The sequence below is a fragment of the Podarcis liolepis genome (assembly GCF_965112155.1).
Source record: "Podarcis liolepis genome assembly, chromosome: 14".
NCBI lineage: Eukaryota > Metazoa > Chordata > Lepidosauria > Squamata > Lacertidae > Podarcis > Podarcis liolepis.
This window is the reverse complement of record NC_139569.1, coordinates 15,094,521-15,104,636: the sequence shown is the minus strand read 5'-3', so window position 1 is coordinate 15,104,636 and position 10,116 is coordinate 15,094,521. Positions and strand designations below refer to the sequence as shown.

The 10,116-nt window shown below is 44.0% G+C and overlaps 1 protein-coding gene across 1 annotated transcript; it reads right to left on the bottom strand.

The window, feature by feature from the left end:
• Positions 1 to 1,314: 1,314 nt before the first annotated feature.
• On the bottom strand, positions 1,315 to 8,279 carry RPS15A (ribosomal protein S15a). Its single transcript, XM_083474592.1, has 5 exons — positions 8,145 to 8,279; positions 6,228 to 6,365; positions 5,306 to 5,385; positions 2,043 to 2,128; positions 1,315 to 1,448 (listed from the first exon to the last, which is right to left on the bottom strand). The coding sequence occupies exons 2-5, from the start codon at positions 6,358 to 6,360 to the stop codon at positions 1,355 to 1,357; spliced, it is 393 nt and encodes a 130-aa protein (XP_083330718.1). The 5' UTR covers positions 6,361 to 6,365; positions 8,145 to 8,279; the 3' UTR covers positions 1,315 to 1,354.
• Positions 8,280 to 10,116: the final 1,837 nt, after the last annotated feature.

Below are 10,116 nucleotides of genomic sequence, written 5' to 3'. Positions count from 1 at the left end.
GTTCCAACATAGGAGAGGCAGAGGGAGTGCGATAAGGAACAATAATAGGCATGACTGGCAACTCTACTGTAAAATTGGCCAACCGCACAATTCTTTCCATATTCATTAGAGGCGGATAAACATGAAGTCCTGTGATATGGATGCATCAAATGAATGAGATCTGGGAGTCCTTGGCTGGCCAACAAAATCCAACCCTTTTAAAAAATGGGCACAAATGGGGAAAAGGGTGGAGGATGACTTCAGTTTACCAACGTTCTGCAAGCACACAGTGTCTTCACTGCTGATCATGAATATACAAAATAAGGCTCCCTGCAAAATGGGACGCTGCAAATGTCCAAAGCAAAGAAAAGGCTAGTTGTCTGAATGGCTGTCAGCTATTCAGAAAACCCCTATAGGATTACTTTTAAGACTTAATGAATTTGCCTCTATACAACACAAAGGGAAGATTTGCTTAATTTCGTTATCCACCACAACACAGCACTTCCGAAGTTATTAATTAGTGAGATTGCATCCAACCTACATGGGGCAAGGCATTCTCTGTGGCAGCCACTAAACTGGAGAAACTCTCCTGCACTTTCAGATTTAAAGAGTTGGTTTCTTATTAAAATATATTAAGTTCCTTATTTAAATTCTTTTATCCGTTTTGAAACTTCTGTAAGCATGAACAGGGAATTTTAAGCGTCTCTCCCACTATCTGACGGTGGAAGCAAAATATGCATAAGCCCCAAGATTCACATATGCATCCCATAAACCTACAGTCTGCACAACAGATCACTGTGTGAACTGCTCTCAAGATATGTGGTTCTCATTACTTTAGCCTGTCTGTCCTGTCCTTTATACATCTGGTCAAAGCACTAATCTTTTGAGCACTGCATTAATGCCAATGTCTGTCCATACAGACAACCATTTGCCAGTGCACATAAGCAACTGCTCAGCATACAATACTGACTGCTGATGTGCTTTTGTACTCCGCTCCTTACTAGTAACGTCCTGCTCTCTTGTAACTGCTGTTGATGGATGAAGACCAGCAATTGCCCCAAACTTATAGAAACCAAGTCTCACACTTACTTCTGCATTGTACACTACTCTTCTGTTAATTTCTGGTGCATAGATATACGTGTGCATAGACATATGTGTTCAGTTTATCCAATATAAAGCAGCAAGATTGAGAAGATAACCTGAGCCAGCAAAGGTGCCCACACCTGAGGCTGTTGCTCATTTTACACAACAATGTAAAATATACTATTACCTGAATAGCATTATACACTAGGGCGATGGAACAAGGATTGACTTTAACATGCAAGCTGAAAAGAGTCTATTTGAACAATTTATTAGTTTGCCTCTTTTTACAAGTTTAGAAAAAGAATCCCAGGATTTTTCCTCCTGTGTGTTTTCGCCTAGCTTCCTCGTGGTCCATGATGCCAGCTGAAGTTGTCAGCACAATGTACCTATTAAAAGGGTGAGGAAAATACCCGTTATGCTTTATGCTTGATTTCTTACCCATTTGCAAAAGCAGAAAGAAGAATTTAACCTCATCTTTAACAGGCAGCACATTAGAAAAATGTACTACCACAAAAACTAAATGCAAAACTGCTTAACACGTATACGGATTAGAGTCTTATGTGACCATTGCCATACTGGTTTGAATCCAGCTAGATCATCGTGCATGCAAAACAACTTCCATGAGCACCAAGGAACTTCTCCCTCTTTCCTAACAACAAATCTGCTTCAGAGAGTTAGGGGAAACTCCCAGAGCTGCTATGGGGGAAGATGAGTGAGGGGAACCTTGCACCATTAGTTGCATACAACCCACTGATTCTACCAAAAGCAAAAGCTAATGTGCCAGTTAGCAGGTTAAGTGCTAGTAGTAGTAGTTCTGGCTTTTGATCCAAAATGTTGAATAGACTCAATGCTATTCGGCATGCGCTTATCTTGCAGTATGAATCTAGCACCAAGGAGCAATAGCTAAGGTAAAACTCAAAGCAATGAAGCAGCCCTAATCACAAGCTTTGGCAATCCAGTTCTACAAAGCTGATACTTACCCAAACTGACGTGAAGGTAGCAGGTTGTTCTGCCACTTTTCCAAATCCTTCAGTTGGACATCAAATCTGGGGCTGATCACACCACACTATCAAGCCAAACAAAGGGGGAAAGACTTAACCATCTTTCTAACGTATTACTTGCAAAGTTCAGAAGTTATTGAACTGAAGGATGTGGCATTAAAATATTTTCAATAAATTTGATAGATGGAACACAGCTGTGCTACCCAATTCAACAGGAAGTGGAACCATGGAAAAGTGCCTGGGAACAACAAGAAATGTTTGTGGGTTCAGGGACTGTGATTTATATATAGCCAGTTCATACAATCCTGAACAGGATCCAGATGGCACTGTCAGTTAGGCACAGGATGAAACCATCTTGCTTGAGTTAAGCAGTGTCTGAATGGGAGACAAACTGGGAACCCTGCCTAGAACACATCTAAGTTACATGATGGAAGGCAACATAGATGGCGGCAAGAGAGGCTCTTCTCTGTGGTGGCCCCCAGCTAGTGAAATGACCTCCCTTCTGAAGCCCATATTGTGCCATCACTGAATATTATCACCACCACCATCATCAATTAAATTTATATACCGCCCTATACCTGAAGGTACATTTCTTTACCTAGGCCTTTGGATGAGTGCGTATCTTCCCTCCTCCTACTCTGCTGTGTGCTGCAGTTCTGTGCTACTTTTGTTATTCTGATAACTGTGTTTTATTTTACAATTTTAATTACACACTGTTCTTAATTGCTATATTTTGCAGCCCACCCAGCGACCATTTGGTGAAGGGTGGGCTATAAATACAGATAACAAAATAAATAAATTGAAGCGCTGCCTCACACCAACGTACAGGAGTTGAACAAGCACGTGTCAAATGCAAACACTGGTTTTGTCACAAGCCGCAGGGCACAACAGAAACCTTGGCATTATGCTGCTTTGACAGGGCTGACAGAAATGCCAACATTTCTGCCAAGAGGCAGAGGTGCATGCCAGTCTTCAACTACACTAGAGTTGCGTATTATATGCAAATTGCCTTCTGTGGAGTGTGACAAGCAACTAGCCTTCTTCCCAACTTTTGAAGCAGCAGAGGTGGGTGAGGATTCTCCCGGCAGCTAAGAAGTGATTTTGCCTCCTCCCCATTGCCAATTTGGGGAGGATGGAAGGGAGATGTTCAGCTGCTGTACTAGCAGCAAGGGCCAGACAGCCGCATCCTATGAGGCTTACTTTGGTCAGAATAGAGTACAGTTGTACCTCAGGTTACAAACGCTTCGGGTTACAAACTCCACTAACCCGGAATTAGTACCTCGGGTTGAGAACTTTGCCCCAGGATGAAAATGGCAATCGCGCACCGGCAGCACGAGGCCCCATTAGCATAACCTCAGGTTAAGAGCAGTTTCGGGTTAAGAATGGACTTCCAGAACGGATTAAGTCCATAACCTGAGGTACCATGTATACACTTCCAGAGTTAACACTAAATAGATTACTTATGGTAAATGATCCACCATAGCCGCTAGAGGACTGTGAAAATTTGTTTCCCAGGCTTTTTCGACTTGTCTACTCATGTACTATCTGAAACCAGAGGGGCACATTGGTTGCCAGATGTGAATATTGTCATTATTTTCAGCTCTCCTGCCCCACTATAGCTTTCCACCTAATTATTGAAGTAGTGTTGTGCTTGCATTAGGACCAACTGACAAGTCACAAAAATTGTGCGCTTTTGAGTTCTGTGGGATGTTTTTCCTCTGACAAGATGTTAAAGAAAGCAAAAAAGGAGAAGGTGGGAAGAGGAAAATGTTGCTGGCACATGGCTACTCCATTTCTGCTCTATTTTGTGATTTTTCTGTTGGTCCCAACGAAGGTCTTGTGAATTTTCTAAATGAAACCAAACAGCTACCGCCATTTTTCTTATTACTTCTAATAAGAAATTTGAAATCATTTATTTCAACAGGAAAGAAGACAGGCTCTGGAGGCCTCAAAAGCACACACACAATTTTGTGATATTCTGTTCTAACCATGGTTTTGTAATGTCTCCTATGAGCCAGCACAGCTAACTTAAACTTTTCAGTAAGAAATGATTCAGAACTTGGGTATGAATAGTTATATAGTTTCATCCTGAATTTGTAATATCAGCCTGTAACTAACAATCAAGTCAAATATTTTGAACACAAGGAAAGAAAAAAACATGTTTGAAAAAGTATCACAATACTCTTTTAAGAGTATAACAATATATACAGCCCTGTAACAATACTCTTAAAACTTGCAACATCCAGAACACAACACACACATTTAAAATTTGGTATCTAAAAGTGGCATGGAGAAGAAAATATAAATACAACCCATTCCAAAGGTGCAGCTGTAAGCTGCTATGCCCTAACAGATCTGAATATATCAGTTTACCAGCTATTTTCATTCTGGGCCTATTAACATTTGTCCAAGCAATGCTAGGTAAGAAGAAGAAAATAAACTCCAATCTCAGGAAAAACTAAAAACTGAGAAAATAAAAACCCAAGAATCATGTGAATGTATAAATGCACATCTCAATTCAATAACGTAGAAATCAAGTTAGAAACAAAATTATACAAATAGTAAAATAAGAATCTGCCTTATCAGATGTGTGGGTTCAAGGAGTTCAAAAGTCCCTTCACTGACTAGAACCAGCTCTCTAGAGTTTCAGGCAAGGAGCCCTTGCCAACTGCACCCAGAGATGCCAGAAAGTGAACCAGGAACCATAGGTTGATCAGAAGAGGCTTCCCAAGACTGATTTCAAAGAGGTCAAGGAGAAAGAAGAGGATCCATTGATGACAGCCACTTAGGTGGCACTCTAAAGGCTGTTCTCCAAGGGTTTTTAAGACAAGCAGAGTAGATGTCTTCCGATTTGCCAGTTTTAAGGCACAATGTTGTCAACTCAAGTGAACCAGCACAGCGGCTGTTGTAGAACATTCAAAGGACCAGAGGACCTTTAAATGATATTCCTTAAACCTCCAGGATTCACAGCTGCTTCTTTTCAAGCCATTCCCATCAAGGACCTCTTAAAGCCATTTGCTTATACCAAAAGTTCCCATTTGGTCAGGCATACAATTATAGGAACAAAACAAATTGTCTGAACTGGCCCTAGGACTAAAGGAATTTTTGCCTAAATACATAACCCACAAAGGGTGAATTTTCCTGTGAAGTGAGGTGAACTTTGATGCAGCTAACAAGTGTATCTTCCAAGATGTAATTCTGGCATTAAGTCCAGTGGGGCTTAAATGGAAGTCAGGTCCTACCTTGTTGAGTCTGCCTGTGAGATTAACGACAATCTTCCCAGCTCTGTGATCGTCAATGATCTCAAATTCACCTATGTAACCTGTGAACCAAAGAAAAGCACTCAGCATATTCAAACCTTTGGACCATTGAAATAGAACTAAAGCAACCCATTCCTCCCCGTTAACTGAACTGCTTGACTATGAGGGTGGGCTATATGAGCCAGTGTGGCATAGCAGATACTATTTGACTAGAACTAGGAATGCAGGGATTCAAATCCTTGCTGTACCATGGAGACTTGGCTTGCATTTGGCAAGTTACTATTTCACACAACCTGTGGCATTCAAAGTGATTCAATTTGCAAATACAAAACTAATGGCACCTCCCGCTTCTGCCGGAGCGCAACTTCCGCTCACATCCCGGAGCAAAGGTCACAACAAGGGGCATCTATTTCTGGGTTAGCGGAGTGCATAACCCGCAGCATTCGTAAGGGGGATGGTACCTAACATGAGGTACCATTGTATTGCTGCTTGTTTTGTTTTACAAAGTATGTACATCTAAGGACAGTGCCTTCTTGGCTAAACAATCAACGAACAATGAGAACAAAAATGGATGGTCCCTGAACCCTCTGGAGGAAGGACGAAGCACAGGTGTGAGAAATAATTTAAAATACTACTTGCACTGTACAATTTGAAGGAGCAAGTTACTTGGCTTATGGTGAGCTGGCCATTTTCACTGCCCCCCAACCCCAAGTATGCTGCTTCAACCACAGTCATCTTCAAACAGAACTTTTAAGTAATTAAGCCCATGTCAACCTATACCCACATCTAACTATGAAGATAATATATTCACTGGCATCTTTCCCAGCCAAGGTGATACTGGAGTTTAAAAGGCCAAAAATCTGAATCTTTCCTGGACTGTTTTACGTATATTCTGTGGACTTACCATGCTTCATCATCACAGTTAAGAACCGGACGATAACTTTCGAGCATGGTCTGATGAGTACTTGACGTTTTCCACGCTTCTCAGCATTGTTGATGCTTTTTAGAGCATCTGCCAGAACGTTCATGCGCACCATGATGCCTGCATGGATAAAATACACAAATTTAAATGATAAGCCCAACTGCTAACATGTATCAGTTTTCTTTCTTCAAATGGTGGCTCACTGGATTGCGTCGGGATGTTGGAAGCAGCACAAAACATAGGGAGCTAATTAAAAGAGTAATCAAAACACACTTTCTAAACAAATGGCATGTATTATCTGCTGTTACGATGTGGCCACTCCAACTGCAAATAAATCATTTAGTTCACTAGCCAGTTAAAGCTACAAGCTTTCATTCCTAGGACAAAGCAAGTTAAGAGCAATTCTGCTCTTAAGTTTTGGATAAGGGTAGTAAGTTGATATAATAGCCTCAGTAACTGCCTACAGACAGGGGTGACTGTCACAGTGAATAAGTAGCAAGTACTGAATTGCAAGGGCACTACACTGTGTGTATTTCCAGAAAAAAATAACTGTTGACTTCTTTTCAAAGAGCTCTAACAACCCAAAATCATAAAAAGTGTAGATTCAGCGCAGCCTTGCAAACAAGTTCACAAGGTACTAAGCTCAAATGCTTACACAGTTACATCTGGTACAGTAGAAGTTTAAACACAAAAAGGATTAATTGCCTCCAATTCTTAAGAACTGCCCAGGTTGGATGCTCTAAAGTAGTTGCAATCAGGAGAGTATTTGCCCAGTGCTGTTCATACACACATGCCCCCCAGTGCAGCACACACAAGCACTTCAAAATTTAAGAGCTGCTTATGCATGAAACAAGATGGTTTTGGGAGACTGTAATAGCTTTTTGTGCGCAATTATCAGGCACTCATTGGGACTACATTAAGCTACCCTGCATCAAGACACAGAGACTAGATTGGGCATATCTTCAAAGTCTGTGTTATTTTTCGTTTTTAAGTCACATTTGCCCCTAGACCTGCTTGTGACCATCCCAGAAGCATCTCTGAGAAACAGGGCACTGGACTTCACAACTTTGGTGTGATCAAGCAAGACGTACACAGCAACTCTTTGAATTATTAACACAGCAAGCAGCTCTGATGTATCTGCAGTAAGAATGCCACAAGAGATGGGCTTTTGTGTGTCTCCCCACCGCTTACAAGTTAACATTAGCTCGTGAGTGCAATACTTTCCCGAAGCCAACAATCCCCAAAAGGAAGGAGTTATATTGTAAACACTTGGTAAGCCAAACTACCCGCTCCAGGAACTGGAATGCATGAGAAGCTGAGGGCCCCAAACTTTGCTACCCCAGTGAAGCATCCAGCGATCCCGGGATTTTAAGGGACGACCCGAAGCTTAATGCCACCCGTGTCGGCCAGCTATATAGCAGCAGCCTGCAAGCCACCCCCGCCCAAGCTGGTGCAGGCGCCCATGTCTCGCGAGGACCTAAAATGCAACCACGAGGGGCACATGGAAGCTCCACTACGTGCCCTGGGGCTTACACGCATGTAAAGTAAGTTGCAGCCCGAACGCGTGAACACGCAGCTGTGCCCGGCGTCCTTCGTCCAGCAAGGCACCTTCTGCCTGCCTACTGGTCAAGGCCTCCCCAGTCAGGCACAGCCCGCCAGCCCAGCCCTTCCTCCACGCAAAGCCCCAGACCAAGGCATTCCTCTCCCAACCGCTCCCCCCCCCGCTCCGTTTAGGCGGCTGCCGCGAGGCCCAGGAGAAGCGCGGTCATCTCCAAATAAGCTGCGCAGGTCGAGCGGAGCCCCAGCTTCCAGGAACCGGGTCGACAGCGGCCCAAGGAGACAGGATGGGTTCGATATACGACGGATGCCACCCAGGAACGGCCATCGGCCACTACTCACCAGTGCAGCAATATGGCGGAAAAAGGAAGGCGGCCGAGCGAGCGCGGGGTGTTATGGGAAATCGAGGCGGCAGGATAACAAGGAAGTGGCGGGGGTTTCTCTCGCGAGATTACCTTGTTCCCGGGTTAAAATGCCTCGGGGAGATTTACGCTCAGCCAGTGCTCGTCAACGGCTACGCTGTGGACCGTAGAGAACAAAATGTAGAGATATCTTGTGTTAAGGCTGAATCGACACAAGGGCTCAGTTTTCTGATCTTTTAGGATGCGATCTTCTGCGTACTCATTTGGGAGCAAACCTGTTGAAATCACTGGGACGTCGCTTTGAGTAGATAGCTGCAGTGTTCAGAATGTCTTTGAGCTAGTTTTTCCAGGATTTTATTTTTATTTTTTTGGCAGCAGCTTCTCCACTCAGAAACGGAAAGAACCCGCAAACCTATGCATGCCACATTTGAGGGGATTCTTTAAAATAAAATTTTGGAAGCAGAAAACATTTTAAAGTGCAACATGTCTGCATGCAAGTCAATGAAGCGCAAGACTTCTGTGTTCAACGGACCGCTGGATTCAGGCTTGATCTCTCGATAAATTTTGGGTGATTATATGAGTTAGAAAGAGTACTTCCGCCAAGATTTCTCAACGGCAGCTACCCGGAAGTTACCGACACTACATTTTCCTATCTCTGTGGCCTGAAGGCAAGGCGTCTTCAAACAGCTCGGCAGGAGTTGGCGGAGAGCGGACTCCCAGCCGCCCTTTCGGTTTTGGTATCCAGTAGCAACCAAGAACGCTTCTGGAAAAGGGGCGAGGCCAGGCGACGGTTTTGTAGGTGCTCAGCCTGTTTCTGTCACTGTGCGGCAGGACTCCGTCGCATGAATTCATTCTACTGTATATGCACTACACGTTTTATCCCGTTTCCTCCAGGCCACACACACGCGAGTTGCTCCAAGGCACCATATAGGGATCTTCCCTATCCTCCATTTTACTCTCACAGCCCCCTTAAGTGAGATAGGCTAGGGCAGAGTCCATAGCTGTCAACTTTTCCCTTTTCTTGCGAGGAATCCTATTCGGAATAAGGGAAATTCCCTTTAAAAAAGGGAAACGTTGACAGCTATGGCAGAGTCCCCCAACCTTGGGTTCCTCAGGTACCGTACAGTGGTACCTCGGGTTAAGTACTTAATTCGTTCCGGAGGTCCGTTCTTAACCTGAAACTGTTCTTAACCTGAAGCACCACTTTAGCTAATGGGGCCTCCTGCTGCTGCCACGCCGCCGGAGCACCATTTCCGTTCTCATCCTGAAGCAAAGTTCTTAACCCGAGGTACTATTTCTGGGTTAGCGGAGTCTGTAACCTGAAGCATATGTAACCTGAAGCGTATGTAACCCAAGGTACCACTGTATTTTGATGGGAGTACAAGGCCCGCCGCCCTTGACTATTGGATAAGCTGGCTGGGGATGATGGGAGTTGTAGTCCAAGGACATCTGGAGACCTAAGGTTGAAGAAAACTGGACTAGACAAGAGTAACACAGACCAGGTTGCCTGGTCAGTTTCATCAATGATTTGAACCTGCCTCTTACATGATTCATGTTGCCTTCTTGAGGGCAATGAGGCAGATCTGGTGCTGTGCCCCGAGTTTTGGTACCACCCAGAAGCAGGCTGAAGCAACCGCCTCAGGTGGCAGAATCCGTGGGGTAGCGCCCCACCCACTGCCGCCACCCAAGAAGTGAGGGCAGGTTCCAGAAAGAGCTCTGCAATTATTCTAGTGCAATGGAAACCATGACATGTTCTAAGTCCTTTATTTAAGAAGCACGAAGGGCTGCCCATCCAGACAGCTCCTCTGTCTGTCTCCAGTTAGGCCTAGCATGGGGAATCTTTTTCGGCCAGAGGGCTGTGTTCCTTTCTGGGCAACCTTCTGAAGGCAGAAATGAACACAGGAACAAATGTAAATGTTAACAGTATTTATATGCAGCCCTTTAGGCTTAAA